At 30.6% G+C, this 18,459-nt stretch overlaps 1 protein-coding gene across 1 annotated transcript in view; it reads left to right on the top strand.

The window, feature by feature from the left end:
• LOC143227456 (poly [ADP-ribose] polymerase tankyrase-like) overlaps positions 1-18,459 on the top strand; it is a 117,017-nt gene that overhangs the window by 72,534 nt on the left and 26,024 nt on the right. The window contains exons 35-45 of the mRNA XM_076458900.1: positions 4,132-4,291; positions 4,422-4,498; positions 7,428-7,572; positions 8,041-8,130; positions 11,508-11,657; positions 12,712-12,829; positions 13,414-13,525; positions 13,832-14,099; positions 15,126-15,198; positions 16,383-16,651; positions 17,842-18,017. Of these exons, the coding sequence (XP_076315015.1) occupies positions 4,132-4,291; positions 4,422-4,498; positions 7,428-7,572; positions 8,041-8,130; positions 11,508-11,657; positions 12,712-12,829; positions 13,414-13,525; positions 13,832-14,099; positions 15,126-15,198; positions 16,383-16,651; positions 17,842-18,017 (1,638 nt within the window). The remainder of the gene's footprint in view (positions 1-4,131; positions 4,292-4,421; positions 4,499-7,427; positions 7,573-8,040; positions 8,131-11,507; positions 11,658-12,711; positions 12,830-13,413; positions 13,526-13,831; positions 14,100-15,125; positions 15,199-16,382; positions 16,652-17,841; positions 18,018-18,459) is intronic.

The following is an 18,459-nucleotide window of genomic DNA, read 5'->3' as shown; positions in this document are numbered from 1 at the left end:
GGGGTGGCTCTAGTATGTGAGGGGTCATGCTATAGAGCATATGCTCCTGAATCACAACCTGTCTCTCTTCAATACTGGCTGTTACACTTATTTTCATGCACCCAGTCAGTCATTTACTGCTATATATCTTTCTATCTGCTCCCCTTTGCTTTTCACTTGCTTTACTTGGAAGGTTGACATCAATTCATGGGGTAGTGATAATTTTCCTATCATTCGAGAGAGATTGGTCGTGGTCAGTGCCACCTGACCCATGTGCCTCAGTGGAAGTTGGACCAGGCCAACTGGCCCTCTTTCACTGCTCTCTTTGAATTTGATCTTGCCATCTTATGTAAATCATCGATAGATGATTGTGTAGCAGCAATAACTAACTGTATTGTCCAAGCAGCTGCTCAGTGCATCCCTAAAACCTTGACATCCTTCCCATGGCATCCTCACCCTTGGTGGAATTCTGCTTGATCCATAACATGAAAACCTAAGAAACGTGCTTGGGATAAATTTCGTAGATATCCCACACTTTCAAACCCCATTGCATTTCAGTAAGCCCATGCACAGGCTCGGGGAGTTAGATGTTAAAGCCAGAAGGAATCTTGGATTAAATACACCTCCAGCATTTCTTCAACCACCAGTTCAAAAGTCCTATGGGACAAGATCTGGAAGGTGAGTGGGCGGTATACTTTTGCCCCCTTCTCTATCTTAATATTCAATAGCCATGAAGATGCTGATGCTCAAAGCATTGCCAATACTTTTGGTGAATGTTTCTTTCATGTATCTAGCTCTTGAAACTCATCCCATTCCTCTTTAGCTATTAAAATATGAGTTGAACATCTGCCACTTTCCTTTTCAACTGATCATTCCTATGACTACAATCGCCCTCTTACACTGGTGGAACTCAAACTTTTGCTTCATGGGTCTGGCAATACATCAGTTGGACCTGATGATATACATTGAGATGCTATGCCACCTTTCTTCTGCCTCTCTTACTATTCTTCAGTTTGATGACTGACATCAAACGTGAGGTTCATTGAGCATCAGCTACAAACTGCAATCAATCATGTACCTAAGAGGACCACAGCAAGTGGTTTTCAACCGTAAAATTTTATCTATCTTTGAATAGCATAGCAGTATCAACAGTTTGGCCTCTTCCACCATGGCTAATTACTATCCCCAACTGTTACCTATCCTTTAGTCATTTGAGGAAGGCCGGTACTCCCAATTCGAAATATTGCTCTTTATTTGCTGAACATCTTTCAAATGATCCATCTGTTCCCATATATACAAATGGTTCAAAATCAGGTGACTTTGTAGGCTCTGCCATGGTTTGTTACAGTTTGGTTGTAGCACACAGAATCGCCTCTACAGTTTCTGTGTTCACTGCCAAATTGTATGCCATTTCTATTGCCCTGAAAATCATATTGAAACTATGCAAAATACGAGTTGTACGATCTATACTGATTCACTCAGCTGTCCATTGGCCCTGACATCATTCCATGTTAGTTACCACCCTATTCTTATCAATATCCAAAACAAATTGGCCCATCTCTCACTATCATCTATTTCTGTCCAGTTTTTGTGGATACCAGGTCATGTTGGTATTTGTGGGAACGAGCTAGCTGACAGAGCGGCAAAGTCCACCTGCTCTGACTCTATCACCACCGTACCTGTTTCATACATGGATTATAGTCCATTTATCAAAACCTGACTGTACACCAGTTGACATTTGACCTGGAGTGAGCAACAAAATAATAAGCTTTTTCAAATCAAGGCTTCTTTAGCTCTTTGGCCATCTTGTTTCTGTAAAGATCAAATGGAGGAAGTTGTTTTGGATAGGCTATGCATTAGTCACAGTTTTTTAACTCACCACTTCTTTTTATCTGGTACTGATGCACCAATGTGTGATCTGTGTGGCATGCAGGTCACAATTGTACATATTTTATTATCATGCTGTCGTTACGACCAAGAAAAACGATACCATTTAAAACATTTTTAAGGTAGGTTTACCCTTGACCAATGTCATAGGTTATACTGACTGCTTTACTCATGTTTTTACATTTTTAAGAGCCATTGATCTTTTTAACTTAATTTAAGGTTTTTATTGGACTATATATATATACACTGTTTTGGCGTGATTTCTTTCACACATTTTAATTTTATTTTGACCTGAATCCAGGACTGGAAAGGCCAACTTCAGGTGACTGACAGCAAGTTTGAACTTAATGCTTCAGTCTTCCTGGCAGGTCTTAATTTTACATATTTTACATATTTTTACTTTAATTTCCATATACCATTATAGTATACTACATCTTGTTTGACACAGATAGCCCAGTAGCTTTGTGCCAATAAACATGAAATACATAGGCATTTCCTCTTCTACAATTTATTTAGGCCCTTCTAGAAGTAGAAAATTCATCATAAATTATTCAGTAATAAGATTGTTATTACTCAGGCAAAGCATAATTTTTACAGCCTTTAATCATATTTATTTACAGAGTCATAAACTAGAATACCAGAATTGTCTTGTCACATCTCCTCTTTCAGAAATTGTAAATGTTTGTCTTTGTCATTTTATAATATATTTTTATAACCAATAGAAAGCTAAGGATTTAGTACAGATAATTGTCTATTTTGCTTCCAGTTCAAACTTTATTCCTATGGGAAATGCATCAACTAGCTCAGCTGAAATTTTCAGAACTTTTGTTGGGAAGTCAGGAAAATTGTGATAGTTATAGGACATTATCTGCTTTTTATGCATTATTATTCTTTGGTGTGTTATTTAAATAAAAAAGTATTTAGTGTAGTAGTACCACTACAAGAACCAGATAAGTACTTTATTTGTTGTTTTTCTTGTGTATTGTTTATTTAATATAATAAAAATAACCAAAGTGTAAAAATTAGAAGTTTTTTAGGTTAGTTCTGGTAAAATGAATAATATGAATAATAATAGTGAAATATTTCTTAATGTATGCCCATGAGTAATCCATGCATTATGTAATTCAGTAAGTTATTGTCAGCTACACATTTGCCAAGTGATTTACATCTTATGTGGTTGGAATACTTGTTAGACATAATATAAAGAACAGTAAAACTTAAGTAGAAACAGATGTGTACAGTAACAAGTTTAAAACTATTTAGAATAAACAAATTTAGGTTTGTGACACAATTTGAAGTCATTCTAGAAAGCAAAACAGAAGGTTAAATTTATTTTGAATTGTTTTTTTGATAGATATTAAGTGAGTGAAACTCACCAACCTTGTATAGAGTCAGGGTAGAGAAAATAACAGACAAAATTTGAATTCACCAAAGAAAAACGTTTTGAAACTTATTTATGAGGTTGTAAAGGTTATAAAAATGAAATCTGAAAATTTTCTGGTGAAGAAAAGTATTTTTAATCTAATCTTGACATGAAAATCACTTTGCAGCTCGAGCAGTAGGCACTTTGGCTCCTTATGTTCATGGAAAAGGTTTTTATACAAAATTTCATTACAATTTCTTAATGATTACTGAAAGCTTTCAGAATTATGTGAAAATACATGAAAACATAAAAGTTGTAGTATGGAAACTAATGGTCTATTTTGGATTATGAACTCGGCCAATGCGACCTAACCTGTAGTGAAACCGTTAAGATACAGATTGATATTCTAAACTAATCATTACATATTTTATGATTAAGAGAACATGATTATTAATCTTATGGCATAATTCAGTAGCTTCTTCATAATTCTAATTATATTTAGATGTTTTATTCTGAAAGCAACCAAAAACAAAAGGACTTCACATGTGTTGGTTCAGACAGTGAATGGTATTTTTGTAAGTGAGGAAAGGTCAAATAATTTGTTCTGCCCCTGATTTTATTTTCTGAAAAATAAAAGATTTTGCAGTTTATTGATGATGCGATGGACAAGGATTTGTTTTAATTCTTGCAGATATTTTCATTGCTTGTTCAGGTTGCTGATCTAAATTATCTAATTAAAGAGAAGAAGAACATTTTAAATATTGCAGTGTAACTGTTGAGAAGAGGGATTTTATGATTTACTGCAGGGCTGATTTGTTTGTGATATAACTTTGTCCATCATGCTTTTACTTTTGACCACTGTATTATCTAAACAGCTAAATTAATTGGAACTTTTTCCCCAGGGAGAGCAGTTCTTTTCACAAGGACCCAGTAGAATTGGTGGATCTGCTAATCAAAGCTATGGGAGCTTGTCCTGTTGACGTGGCCGATAATAATGGACAGACACCACTACACTTGGCTGCTACTTGTGGAGCATCCATTTCCTGCATGCTTATTGCTCAGGTTAGTTTGTATAATTTCTTAACTATAGATGTAGGATATATTCTGTGTTAAAGTGAACTTTTATACTTTTCTTAAATAGCAATCAGTATTGGATTTAAGATGTTATGGTTATATTTGTTTCCATTTGTAGAAAATGAAGACACTTGATGTGAAAGATAAAATGGGAAACACTCCTTTAGGCTTGTCTGTGTTAAACAAACATGAAGGGTAAGCTTATTATTATATGTAAAAGTACTGTGTGAACTTCAATGAAACTTTGTGTAAAAACAATGATCAAGATGGTATTAATTTTAAATTTAAGTAGTTTTCATCCAAAATAAATACCATTTAAAATAATCCAATAGAATTATTACTAAGAGTATTTGGCATATGACTTTAATATTTAGATGTTTGCATTTAATTTTTAGAAAATTGATTCAACAGTAGTTGAATGACAATAATGTAGGTGGAAGTAGACAACCAATTATATTTGACTGCCATGTACTCTTTCTTTGAAAAATATTGTTTAGACTAAGAACCTTAAAAAGATGAGAAAAAATATTTATTTTTTGAAATAAATTCTGCTCCAAATGAGTTAAATTCTCAAATTATACGTAGGATAATGTAAAAACACGCACAAAAGCCTTTGATGTTTATATAAGTGTTTTGTTATGTTTGGTTAGGTTAGCTTGAGTTGTGTTAATGTAGATAATTAAATTTAGAGTTTGATATATTAAAGCAAACATTTTTGCTGATTCCTTATTAAAGACGACAAAAGGGTTCAAATTAGGTAGTTTTACTTCTGAGGTACATAAGACATTTCTATCTTGAGTTTTACTCATGCTGTAAACAGAATGTGACTTGAAATTACCAAATGTTCTTTATACATTGTAGTACAATTGCCACTTCATCTCATAATTATGGATTTCAATTTGAGTTTTATTATACTATCTAGTATGTCAAAATGGGGAATTGAAACTTTGAAATTAAAAAAGCAAATAATTTTAATTCATTCATTAAAAAAAGTAATATGTAATTTACTTTAAAAAACTTTCAGTGTAATATTTTAGCATTTCTAAATTGAATTAGCACCTGTTTATTACATCCCATCATTGATATGTCAAATAACATCAGTTTTTAAAGGGTTTAATTTCCATGCTTGCCCTGTCTTTGTTATATCATTAACTTTGAATGCTGACTTTAGGGAAGACAACTGGATAGCAGCGCACACACTGTCAGTTCTGACTACTTAATTGTTAAATAAGGTGAAAATGTACATTTTTTTTTACATTATGTAACTCTACTTTTTTAACCCTTAAATAGTGGGAATGTTGTAGGTAGCAGTATCAATTGATGATGGCCCCCATTTAAGCGTTAATGCTGTATAAACAGGTATGGACCCAGGGGTGGTGATCTGAACTCCCATCCATTGTTCCCAAAAGGAATAACTATTCTTTAATGTTGTATAAGCTGGTACAGATGTATGAGAGGGAGTTTAGGGGTCCTAAACCCTTATTTTTTCAGGAATATAAGCAACTATTGATTTAGATATTCTGAAATCATCTGGAATCTAGTGATTATACCAAAGTCAATACAACAGAATGAACATCAATAAGTTTTGTGTAGTTTTTATCAGAGTTAGTACTATTTAGGAGATCTGCAGCTCTTATATTATAGAATTGTTACAGAATTGATTTTTTATTGTTCAAAAGTATAGCTCTCTTGAAAAAGATGTTTTTTGTGTTGGTGATGGATAAAGTGAGTGACATGCAAGTGGTATTACTGCATAAATAATGTTTTCCAAAACAAATTGAAAATTGGTATCATATTTACTGTAATTGTTTTTCTTAAATATGAATATAAATAATCAGAAGTATATTACTTTAATTTGATAATTTGAAATGCTTGTTTTTAGTGGTTTATTTTTCTCTTCAGATGAACCACATTACTAGAATTCATAATATAAGCTTTGACATTCCTAGGTTATAACTTGATTGAATTAATTATTTACAAATTATAATAACATTGTTTAAATTTGGCTTATTAGGTGCTTTAGGACTATATTATCAGCATTGGTTAATCCAAAATACTATGTTATAAAAGAGAAGACTCCTCTTTCATGTAAAAAATACTGCAAATTTAGTGTTATATAGCTAATTTTTCTAAGGGTTAGGTGGTGTCTTGCTCTAGTGTATGAACAAAACATTATTACAACTTATGTGGAGAAGCTAAACATTGCTATTTGTTAACATAATAATATTATGCAATATGAGTAGATGTTTAATTTTTATATTCTTAATTCTCTAATGGTTTTAAAACTTTCTATGATGAAGGTATAACTGTCAAAAGTTTTATTTTACAAAATAATTTGATTATGTTATAATTTTTGTGTTGTATGATTTAAATTTAAGCTATGTGAAAAGTATAAAAAATACTAGGTTTTTACTGTGGTAAAATAAGTGTTGGTAATAAAGAATTTGAGTAATGGCATTGTCTTAGGTATGTGTTGAGCATATGATAGATTTTTACATATAAAATTTAGGATTTATGAAGTGAATTCCAAATTATTATACATGTAATCTGAAGAGTTCCTTTGGCTCTTCTCATTTTTTCACAACTTGATAAAATTATTTTCTGACAAATGTTAAAGTCATTTTGAATTGTTTTATTGCATCACAGGCCTACAAATTGTGTGTTTGTTCTTGTGATTTTCATGTTTTTACCAAACATTACACACTTATTACTGTGTTAAAATTATAATAAAGTCTTATTTATTACCAATTCAACCCACCCAGCAATAAACTGTTTAAGCTCACCTTAACTCGAGTTATCCTAAAAACTTTTCAATGAAGAAAATTTCTGTACCTTCAAACTGATATAATTTAATACAAATACTTTCACAATTCATAAACGAAAATAAGGTTTAAAAGAAACAATAAAATAATTTTAAATTTATGTATTTTCTCTACTGTTAGAGTCACTTAGTTTAGTTAGTTTTATCCAGTTGTTTTAACTGTTTTCAAAGCTATAATTCCTCAGGAAATTATCAAATCACTTGGAGTGGCACCATTACAGGGTTTCAACAAATGTATTACGTTTGTGGACTGTGTTTATATCTTGGTGCTTGAAATGAGAAAAATTATTTTTCCTCAATTAGTTGTGCAATGATGTTACTTCAGAAAGGTGCCAGTTGTGTCCTTGATCTTGTCCAGATGAGACCAGAAAGAGAGGAAAAAAGAACTTGGAAATGGAATTATATAAAGAAAGTACCTCAGTCTCCAATTAGATATTCAATTTTACAGGTGTGTCATGTGATTCCATTCATTTTATTCCATGTTTAACATTTTAGACAAATAACTTTTAAAATTAAGAGATAATTTGAATTCTAATTTATTACCATAGTTCTGTGGATGACAGACAAAATATATAGGTGTAAAAACTCATTTGTTTTGCCTGTATAGTTCAAATTTGCAGTTATTCTTTTTTCCTCTATCTCTCATTACAGAAACAGATATATTTTTATTTATTTATTGTTTTTATGTCAGGATAAAATGGTTTAATATATTTTATACATTTTAACATGTAACTTTTGCTTTTTCTTAAATACATGTACAACTATCAAAAGGTGTTGAACATATTATGGTTGATAGACATTGTACTTTTTTTCTCATAAAAATTAAATAAAAATTTTGTGCTACTGTTTTGAAGTTATTGGAAAATGCTGTTTTATGGTAGTCTTGTTTATATGATTGAACTTTATTGTGCAATAGGAAGCAGTAAGCATAGATTGGCAGGGAGTGTTACACCTAATGTTAGATCAGCTAGAAGCTGTGGGAAAAGGATTAAGTCTTGCTGTGGAGGTATGATTCATTATCAGTACTTATAGTGTATGTAAAAAGCAGAATAGGGTTTTATTTATCAACACTATATGGGTAGGTAAGAGTGTACAAGTCACAACTGTTTACTTGGTTGCATTCAAAAGTTTGATTAAATTACTTTGTTATCAATGTAAATGGAGATACTTGACATCAAAATGCTGTTAATATATCAAATATTAATACAAGTTTTAATTTTTTAATATCAAAAGGGAAATATTTGAATAAAAGCTCAATCTGCTCTTGTTTATGTAATGTAATATTTGTTTCCTCCACAATGCTTGTATTCTGTTTTTTGTTATCCCTTCATAATGTCTTAGTTCACGTAAATTATTCTTTATAGGATAGATATTGCTAAAGCATAGCCAAATATTTATAACTTTCAATCTTTTTTGTTTATGAAAATATGAACTAAAAAATCAAACCCACTTGCCATGCTTTCCTGTTGCATCCTCTCTTTTGTAAGTTTCTAGTAATTCTGTTACATTATTTGAAATTACATCATTTATAACCAATAAACAGTTTTAATTTACCAAATGATACAAAATTCTACCCTGCTTTCAATAGAAAATAATATTTATTTCACCTACATATTCAAAGTTATCATCATTGAGTTCAGGCTAAACAGCGAAGGAATTTATTTTCAAGCTCTTATGTTGTAGTAATGTAGTTAAATTTATAGTAGTTATAGGATATTTCTTCCTTTTTGTGTACTATTTTATGTACTTAAGAGTATGTTTGAAATAAATGAAAGATTATTTGACATACTAGTATTATAATTTCAAAAGACACTGTTAAGGGCTTTTAGTCACTGTTAGTCAGTGAGCTGATAGAAAAAACAACCCAAGTGTAAGTATTAAATTTCTTTTCTGTTATGAATATCTTTCATTTATTGTTATAAAGGTAACTAGAGTAGGTGCTTATTAGGTTAGATAAAAAAATAAAATAAAAAAAATTCTCCAAGAGGAACGTGAGTAACTTGTGCTTTAAGTCATTTGCTACTATAACTTGAGTTTAATTTGAATTTCATCTTGAATTCAGTGTCAGGTGATATGCCTGAGGGTATGATTTTCCTATTGTAGTTTTTTTTTGTAGCCTTATGTGCCTTTTGGAGTTCACCAAATAGAATAGATAACTCGGAAAACAAATTTAGTGTCCAGTCTTCTTGTTTAAGTGGGTGTTGTTATTTTTTGTTTTACCCATATGACAAACTTTCCTGTTTTTAGTTTAATGAATAGAAATAGTGGCTGTGTTACCACAACAATATGGTGATTTTCTGTTTTGTTTTTTAACTGTTAAGCCAGTGTAATATGTTGACTCAAGTTACTTCTGTGATAAGTATTGAAAGTTGTTAACCAAAATGTACACTAGCTAGAAAGCTAATTAAATTATAGTAGTTTATGGACATTCTGTTCTAGTGCCTGATATATTTTTGTGTTATAAAATGCATATTTGAAAGTAATGTGAATTATTTTGTGGATAACCAGCATAGTGTGAAACAAGCAGCTTTTAAAGGTGCATTCTTGAATAGAAATAGTAAGTCTTATATGTCTTGCTTTATGAATATATTTTATTTATTGTTATTTATTTTTTAACAAAAGTTATTAAAATATAAAAATTAGAAACTTTTCAGGTGAAAATAATAAAATGTTGATAAAAAAAATTAAATAATTTTGAATGAAACTCCACTTAACTGTGTTACATGATTATAATTTGATTGATTGTTTATGGTAATTTCTCTATTGTGGTTAACTGTCTATCATATTGTTAGATAAAAGTCTAAAGAGCATTCTAAAATAATAAAATGAAAAAGCAAGCCAATGGGAAATGTTTAGAAAACCGAGGTTGTTGTAAGATAAAAATTGTGATTGTCTCTTACAGTCTATAGTCACTGTAGAAAAAAAAAAAGAGAGAGAGGTATATTCATAATTTTATTTTATGTTCTTCAATATTTTATTTCCCTGTAGTTAATGTTAGGGTAGAGAAAATATAAGATTAAGTATGAAGTTTTACCCAGAGGATAAAAAAAATGATATTCATTTATCAAATTTTAGATGTTATGAAAATAAAATGTGAACACAGTAAGGTAACGAGACATATTTTAATTTTTAATATGAAAACCACCTTTGACTTAGAGCAAATCAATAAAAACTGTAACTTCACAGATAAATTTTTAGCAAAAAACATTTTATTAAAAAAATTCATTTATTTGTGTACAACAGACTTGTAATAAAATCTTGTCAAACTACATGAATGAATACTTAGTATACTAAAGTTTATGGTATGCATAATTTCATGTTTACATGGCAGTTAAAAGGTTGGTCAAAGTGATAGCCCATATATACAGATAGTTTAAGTGTGGAAGATGTACCATTAAACTTGAACTGAGGTACTTGAATTCATTCAAGTTTTAAATGTGGAGCCTAACTTTAAGAATAAAATCTTGTGTGCTGTGAAAGTATTCACTATAATAATATTAATAAGCACTTTCATCACTAACATTTGAAGCATTAGTCGCAGGGGCATAGATACTGGGGGGATGGGGGTAAACACCCCCTTCATTTTAGGTGGGGGGTATGGTGCATATAATTATTCCCCCCTACAGGTTGGTTTGTTGAATTGTTTTATTGCATCACAGGCCTACAAATTGTGTGTTTGTTCTTGTGATTCTCATATTTTTACCAATCGAATTACATAAGTAGACCTAGATGTAGGCTTTTTCAGTAGTTGAAATGTACATCTTTAATGTTGGCGTGCTTCTAAGCTTTTCGATGTAATTGATAGTTCGTAAGTATCAGTCAGTAGGCCTAAGTATACATGCAAGTTTCGTGGCAACAAGATTACTCTGTGACTGCATGTTTACAGCTTTCAGGTTCACATAATCAGAGATTACCAATTTGCAAATTGAACAGTCCACATAATTGGTTGCAAAAATCATCCATCCCCCATCGGGCGTAAAAAATCTACGCCCCTGATTAGTAGTATGACTTTTCTGCAGAACAAATCTTTTCATTTTTGTGCCATCATTCTTCAGTATTGAAGAATCATACAACAATTAATTTTACAGGTATAAAAAAAATGTATTAAACTTTATTTTATTCAACATAGAATTAATCTTTATTAATTAAAAGCTAAATTAAATTTTCTGTTACCATAATATTTAAAAAATTTAAGTTTCAATAATATTTTCAGTTTCCAACTTGATTTTTCAAATTGTATTACACAACTAATTCTTACTAATACAGCTTTATTTGTGCATGTAGGACTATATGATTAATTTGCATTTCACTATAAAAGTTATTCATTTTTTAAGAAAGAGATTATGTGTTAATATAATGGTACTAAATATTGTTTGTTCATAGGCAGCTATTACAACTAGACATTATCAATTAGCTCTGAAGCTTATTTCTCGAGTGAAACTTGGCTGGACTCTTTATAGTGAAAAACAAACCATGCTACATCTTCTTGCACGAGAAGCAGAAGCTGGAAGTCAAGGAGAACTACAAGTCAAGGTAAAATTTTAGTTCATTCTTTCTTCATAGAACTTGTAGTCTTTTTATTAGGAACTAAGACATGTTAGTCAAAGCTTAACTTTGTTTGATCTATGTATTTTATCTAAATATTTTTTGCAACCTCTAAAGTCATATGTAAGAGAAGATGTTTTACTTGAATTTTTCTTTCTCAATTTTGTTTATCATAAAGTATAATTTGAATATTAACTACTGTATGTGTGGAAGTAATTATGTTCAGGTTATAACTGAAAATTTCTTGATAATTAATGACAGGCTTATAAATAATTTTTAAAATTATTTCTTTGGCTAATCTCCTCTTTCTTTTTATAGAAATAGTCATCACTCTTCCTTTTCTAGTTGTTGATAAAACTGGGTAATATTCTATTAATAGTGCTGATCTTAAGTTGTATAAAAGCCAATTTTATAGAGGGTGATTGACTGCAAATGAATATTGGAAGTGAAGAGTTTTAAGAAAATAGTTTCAGTGGTATGGAATAAGGTGTTGCAGACCTGATTTGTGGTGCTATCCATAAGGCCATTCAAGGGAAAGGTGTAGGCCATAAAAGTAAAACATTTTAAAGAAAGACTACCAAAACTGCCATAGCAAAGTTAGTTACCAAACCTTAGGCTGAGGTTCAAGAATAAAATTTTGCATACACGTCTCTGTACATGTAGTGTCCAAAAGATTAGATACAAAATAAAGCTGAAAGAACCCTACACAAGGTTTGTGCTGCAGCTGATTCTAAGTCATTTAGATAATAGCACAGGATTGAGCTAAAGAGTTTAGCTATTTAGTGATCATGCTGTAAGAAGTCATCCCTGAGTTAATTGCTTATCAATGGATATTTGAATCGTATAAAATATAATTTTATGATGATTCATCTGTCGTCTAAATTTTGTTTTCTCATAACTTTTTTTTTTGTGACTGTATGATATGGAGTTTGTTAGTAATAGAATTATTTTTGATTTTCACAGGTATTTATGCAAAAACTTAAAATGATCATGGTCTAGTGTAATAACAAGGCTTTTGTTTTGTTGTTTCTTTCAATGATAGGTAGCAAAGGCCCTAATAGAAAAAGGTGTACCAGTTATGGCACGAGATGAACATGGTTGTTCTGTGGTCACATATGCAGCTTTGAATTGGAATGACACATTGTGTCAGTATTTCACTGGTAAGTGTGCTTGCACAAAAGCATTATATCTAAATTATCGTGCAGAAATAAAAAGTTTTTTTATATTTTTGCTGCTACCTTTTGTTAGTATTCCACTGATAAGTGAGCTTAAACAGAATTATTAAAAAGTGTATTGTTTATATATAAATTAGTGTATGAAAAAACTTTTAGAAGGAAAAACAACGTAAAATAAATAATTACTGTTGTTACTTTCTTGGCAAAAAAATACTATTGGTCAATTTGGTTGCATCATCATGGTTTTTGTGTGGTATTTATAAAACTTGTGTACATACTGATTCTTGCTCCCAGGTCCACCCACCTAATATTTATATCTGTATCAGGAATCTGTCATATTTGAGAGGTCAAAACAGATCTTGCTTCACACTATTTAATAATATGAATTAATGTAGTGTGATAAAAAAAACAACTTTGGGATAAGGTTTCATCGAAATATATTTCTTTTCTTTTTTTTTTTGCTGATTATTTTGAAAATAGTGATAATTAAAAACAATAATTTGACATCATGTATGTTTATTTTGGTTTTGTGTTATGTGACAAATCTGTATTATTTGTTCATATTCTAGATAAAATGGGAATGGTAGCAGTAATAAGAGCTGACCCAGATAAATCTCAACGTACTCCGTTTTCTGCTCTCTTTTGGAGATTAGGCTCTGAACCTTTCCCAGAAGGAATTAGGTACAGTAATTTTTGTAAAATTTTATGGAACTTCTCATAATTAGTTGGGGTTTGTATTCAGTTTGGTTGAATTAACATGTATTTATGCACTTGAATAATTCAATAAGTGCATTAATACTATTAAGTAATTTTACATAGGTATTTCAGTTATTTTATGAATGGTATTTTTTCAAATTTCTGCACTAATTTAAATAAAAATATTTTACATAATGCAGTTTGTTACAATAACAGTAAGTGATTTGATAATAGGAAAGGTATGTTTTTTTGTTGTTGTTTTTTTCCTTATTTTGCTTCCTCTTTCTCCAGGAACTGGTGTCTCAATCTGATAAGGTCTGGTGCATCTCTTAACACCCTTGCACACTATCCAGTTTGGGAAACTCCTTATCCTGGTGTAACATGTAACACCAAAGATGTTACCCATTTAGAAGCTGATACCTGTTCAAAGTTATCTCCATTGATGGTGGCAATATTTAAACAAAACTATGAAGTTGTTAAAATGTTGATTTCAAATGGAGCAGATCTAAACTTTGCTGATGAACAACTGAGAACTCCATTAATGTTAGCTGTTCGACTAGTAAGGATTGTTTTTTTATCACTAAATAAAATGTTTAGTACATTAATAAAGCTATTTAAGAATATATTCACCATGTTATATATAGTTTATCGTACAGATCTTGTGCATAAAATCCACACACACACACGCTCTAGATTGGGAGTAGATATTTATCTTTCCTTCTTAATGTATGTATTTAGCCCTAGTACAAACTTCTTTTGGCATGGGAAAAATAATGAAGTATGTGTTGTTAAAGTAAGTTAGAACTTTTATATTTATGTACCAACTGTGGCATAATTGGTGGATTTTATTTCTCAAACACATGCATTTCTATTCTTCTTCCTTATATGTGTGTGAATTAGGTTGTATCTTTACTTGTCTTAAATGAATGTCACCATAATTGCTATAGAACAAGTAAAGTACAGTTGCACTCTTTTTTTCTCTGAAATATTTCTGGTTGATTAAATGATTATTAATTTAGTTTAATATTGCCTTGTGCTGAAAACTATTTGAAAGTTTTTGTTAATGAAATAACACAATTGATTACTGATTTTTAAGTTATAATCAAAAGAGGTTTTTTACACTGACATCTTTTTAAGACCTATAAATGTGTTTGAACTAGTGCATTGTTTCATTTAGCATAAGCAGCTCTTATCTTTTGTAAAAGATTTAGCTGGCAATTTTTACATACAAAAGATAATTGATGTGCTATTAGTTAAATTCTAATTTATGGCTACAATCTAAAGATTAATAATATTGAGTTTTCAACTTATCCTGAGACCTAGTTAACGTAACGATCTTTGGCCTAGAATAAAATATCTCATTCATATGATCTTGAAATATACAAGAGACAATAGAAACATGATATTGCTCAGTGAGTGTGACTGTAAAACACATCTCAGAACTATATCTGCTCAGTATTTTTATCACATCTCATTGTGTTTGATACTATTGTAGAAACTAGCAACTCTCATTGATTGATTATTTTTGCAAAAAAAAAGTTGCTTTCAGAATTACAGGTTTTTCTTAATCTTTATCATCATGTAGAATGATGTGAAAATGGTGAAGCTACTATTGAACAATTCATATAATCCAGACAGTGATTACAAACCATTGTCAGGTAGGTATAGAGAATGAGTTACTCTTGGTGTTTTACTCTCTCTCTCTCTCTCCTTTTTTTTTTTTTTTTCCACTGCCATGTAAATAACAGGGAACATAAAACATTATTAAATACAGAGAAATGTTTGTTACCAGTATATGGCTTGCACAATTCTCTCTTTAATTGAGTAGTCTGTATCTAGGATATCTTGAGTTTAAGTGAGTAGTTTTTTTCTGAAATATAGTCCACATTGAATAAATAGCTTGTATGCAGTTTATCTCATGTTTAAGTAAATATTCTATACTTGGGATGTCTCTAGTTTAAATAAATAGTTCTTTTGGGTTATATTATATTTGATTAAGTAACCTGTATTCAGATGTATCAACTGTATGAATTAATAGTTTTTATTGGGTATTTAGAATATTTTCTAATTTAGTGGCTTGCATGTAATTTACAACTGAGATATATTCGGGGTGGTGAAAGTCTTCTCCAGAAAATAGTGGTTTTTTTTTTATAGCAGTAGTTACAAAACTGAGGTTTGCAAAACCTTTTGGGGTTTTCAAAATGTTTCAGAGGTTCTCAGAAAAATTCTGTAATGAAAGAAACAAAACTCTTTGTGAGTATCCATCACACTGAGTGGACTATAACTTCCAAACCTTCTTATGAGAAATGGAAAATTGAAGGGAGGTATTTTTTTGTCCTTTTTAAAATTAAGCTGTGGACAGAATGTTTAGGTTTAATCAAAGTGGTGTGAGTTACTAAAGTTAAACCTTGCAATTGTGTTACAGTTTACATAATGTACAAGACAGGAAATAAACGTTTTATGACACTTTTATTGTGTCATAAAACAATTATTTCCTGTTCTTTGTATTTTATAATTTATATTCAAGTAAGTGAAAAATTTCCTGGAAAATAATTTACAAAATTTGATATTTTCTTAAAAGTGGCTCATAGGATGTTACATTTTGGGAATTACTTTCTCATAGTAATCATAGTGTTCTGTACAAGTGCATTGTTGTGGTATATATTAGCAATTTTAATTCATTCATCAAAAACTTATTTCTGTTAACTAGGAACTGCAAGTATTAGTATAACATATTACATTTTTTTTAATCACTATAGCTTGATTGTAAGGGTGAAATACTTAATCCAGAAGCTCTAACCAAATGAGGACAGTGAAAGTAAACTTAATTTGTATTCATTAGGCCAGAGCATTGAATTTGAGAGAACTAGTGGAGTTGACCTGACAAAACAAGACAAGAATGGGTGGACAGTGATGCATCATTTGATATGTCCCCATGCTAACTTTACGTACAGTGACACAACACTTCTTTACTTGCTGACCAAGGTTGGAGCACCTATCAATACTCCAGACAACACAGGTCTTACTCCATTACAGCTGGCTGTCAGCCGTCAGGCAGAATCTCTCCTCAGTGCATTACAGGAACTGTTAAAAATTCCTTTCAATGAACAGGTGAGGTTTGGTTGTGATAGTGTTGTTACATGAGTTATTAAAAGTTTCTGTTATGAAACAGATGAGTCTGGATTATGGCAGTGTGTTAAAGGAGCTGTCAGGGTATGTTTGGATTGTTGCAATGTATTATAGGAACTACAAAACCCTCTTTCCCTCAGCTCTCAGGATATTCGGTTGCTAACTCTCACACTCAGCCTCATTGATTTTCTCAAACTGATGTGAATACATATTAATTTTTATTAAATTTAAATACTATTTTAAGACAAAAACTGCTTAATATTGCATCATGAATTTTGAATTTCCTTCCCCTGAGTTTCCCAAACAACCATCAGATTTACCTGGTTCTGTATTTTCTCTTTGTGCTGGTCAGAAATATGTATTTAAGATCAGCAATCAGAGTAAATAATGGTTTCAAAAATATAAAAGTATGAGAGGGGGCTTCTCTGGTAGTTTGCTGAATACAGGGATATCCAAGCAAATCAAGGAGCTGGAAACATCTTATTTTATATTCTAGTTTGTCACTATGGGAAGTTTTGAGTTTTTGATTGGTTAAGTAATGTTATATGGTGGATGTAATGAAATGTAAATTGTACAACAGATGTTGTGAATGTGCCAAGACATACAAGAGAGGTTATATTGAGCAATTGTTTTAGTGTTTTCCTTTTAAATTAAAAATTAAAATGTATGTAACTTTAAACTAAAAGTTGATTTCTTAACTGTTTTGAGTGTATTGATTTATATTGATAATCAAGTAGTTTAGTTGAATTTTGAATTTAACATTTAATAGCTATGACATGTTCATTTTGACCTCAGTCGTGCACATAGGGTTAAGTTAGATTGCTAGAGATGTTAAACTTTCTTTTTAAGCAAAAATGATTAGATTATTAGGCTATATTTAGGTGGAAGTGTTTAATACTTTGTTGCTGTTATTTAAAGGCATATTTCATTTTTACTATTATCTGTATTTCTTATAGAACATGAATTGTTGTTTTAAGTTAACATGCTCACAAGCTTTTAAATCACAAGGAAAGAGTTGTTTTCAATTGCATAACTATTTTTTTCCTGTTAAACAAAATAGGAATGAGATGATAAAATCACTGATATGGGTATGCATTGTTTTTTATCCAAAACATTTCCTTGTGTTTATGTGTTTTTAAGTATGTAACAACATTATTTTATTTGACCTCCAGGTGAATAGTCTACATATGAAGCCTCCAACTAAAGTAGATGATGGGATGCATATGGACAAACCAGCATACTTTTATAAGACTGATTTTGCAGCTATGGTTGAAAAACTGAGAAAAGAAATTGATGTTAAGGAACAAGAACCTGAAGTGGATTTTCTCTCTGGTTTAGCAGATATTGGGTATAGTGCAATAGTACTTTGGTTAATATTGTTTTATTTCTCAAAGTGAGATCATTTTGAATTAATTCTCAGTTTTTTTTATATATTGTTTCAGTTAAAACAACAAAAGTAAAGTGAATTAATAAATATTTGAAATTAAAAGATGAGTAAATTACAAATCATGTAATTCAGTGAGAATTTAACATTTAAAAAATACAGTAGTGGAAACCAGTAAAAAACAAATTCATTGTTGCATTAAAAACCAGGAAAGCAACTGTATTACACAAAGTAAGAAATAAATACTAAAAACACATTTAACATGGGTCTTACACTATTGTGTTGTAGATGATTTTACTGTAGAAATAAACAGTGTCCATTTTTTTTTTCATCTTGGGAAACTTATGCACAACTTTTGTGCACATTATACTGTGATTGTTTTGGCTGTTTTCATTTACTGATCTAA

Source organism: Tachypleus tridentatus, chromosome 9 (assembly GCF_004210375.1).
Source record: "Tachypleus tridentatus isolate NWPU-2018 chromosome 9, ASM421037v1, whole genome shotgun sequence".
Classification (NCBI taxonomy): Eukaryota; Metazoa; Arthropoda; class Merostomata; order Xiphosura; family Limulidae; genus Tachypleus; species Tachypleus tridentatus.
This window is presented reverse-complemented; position numbering and strand designations above follow the sequence as displayed.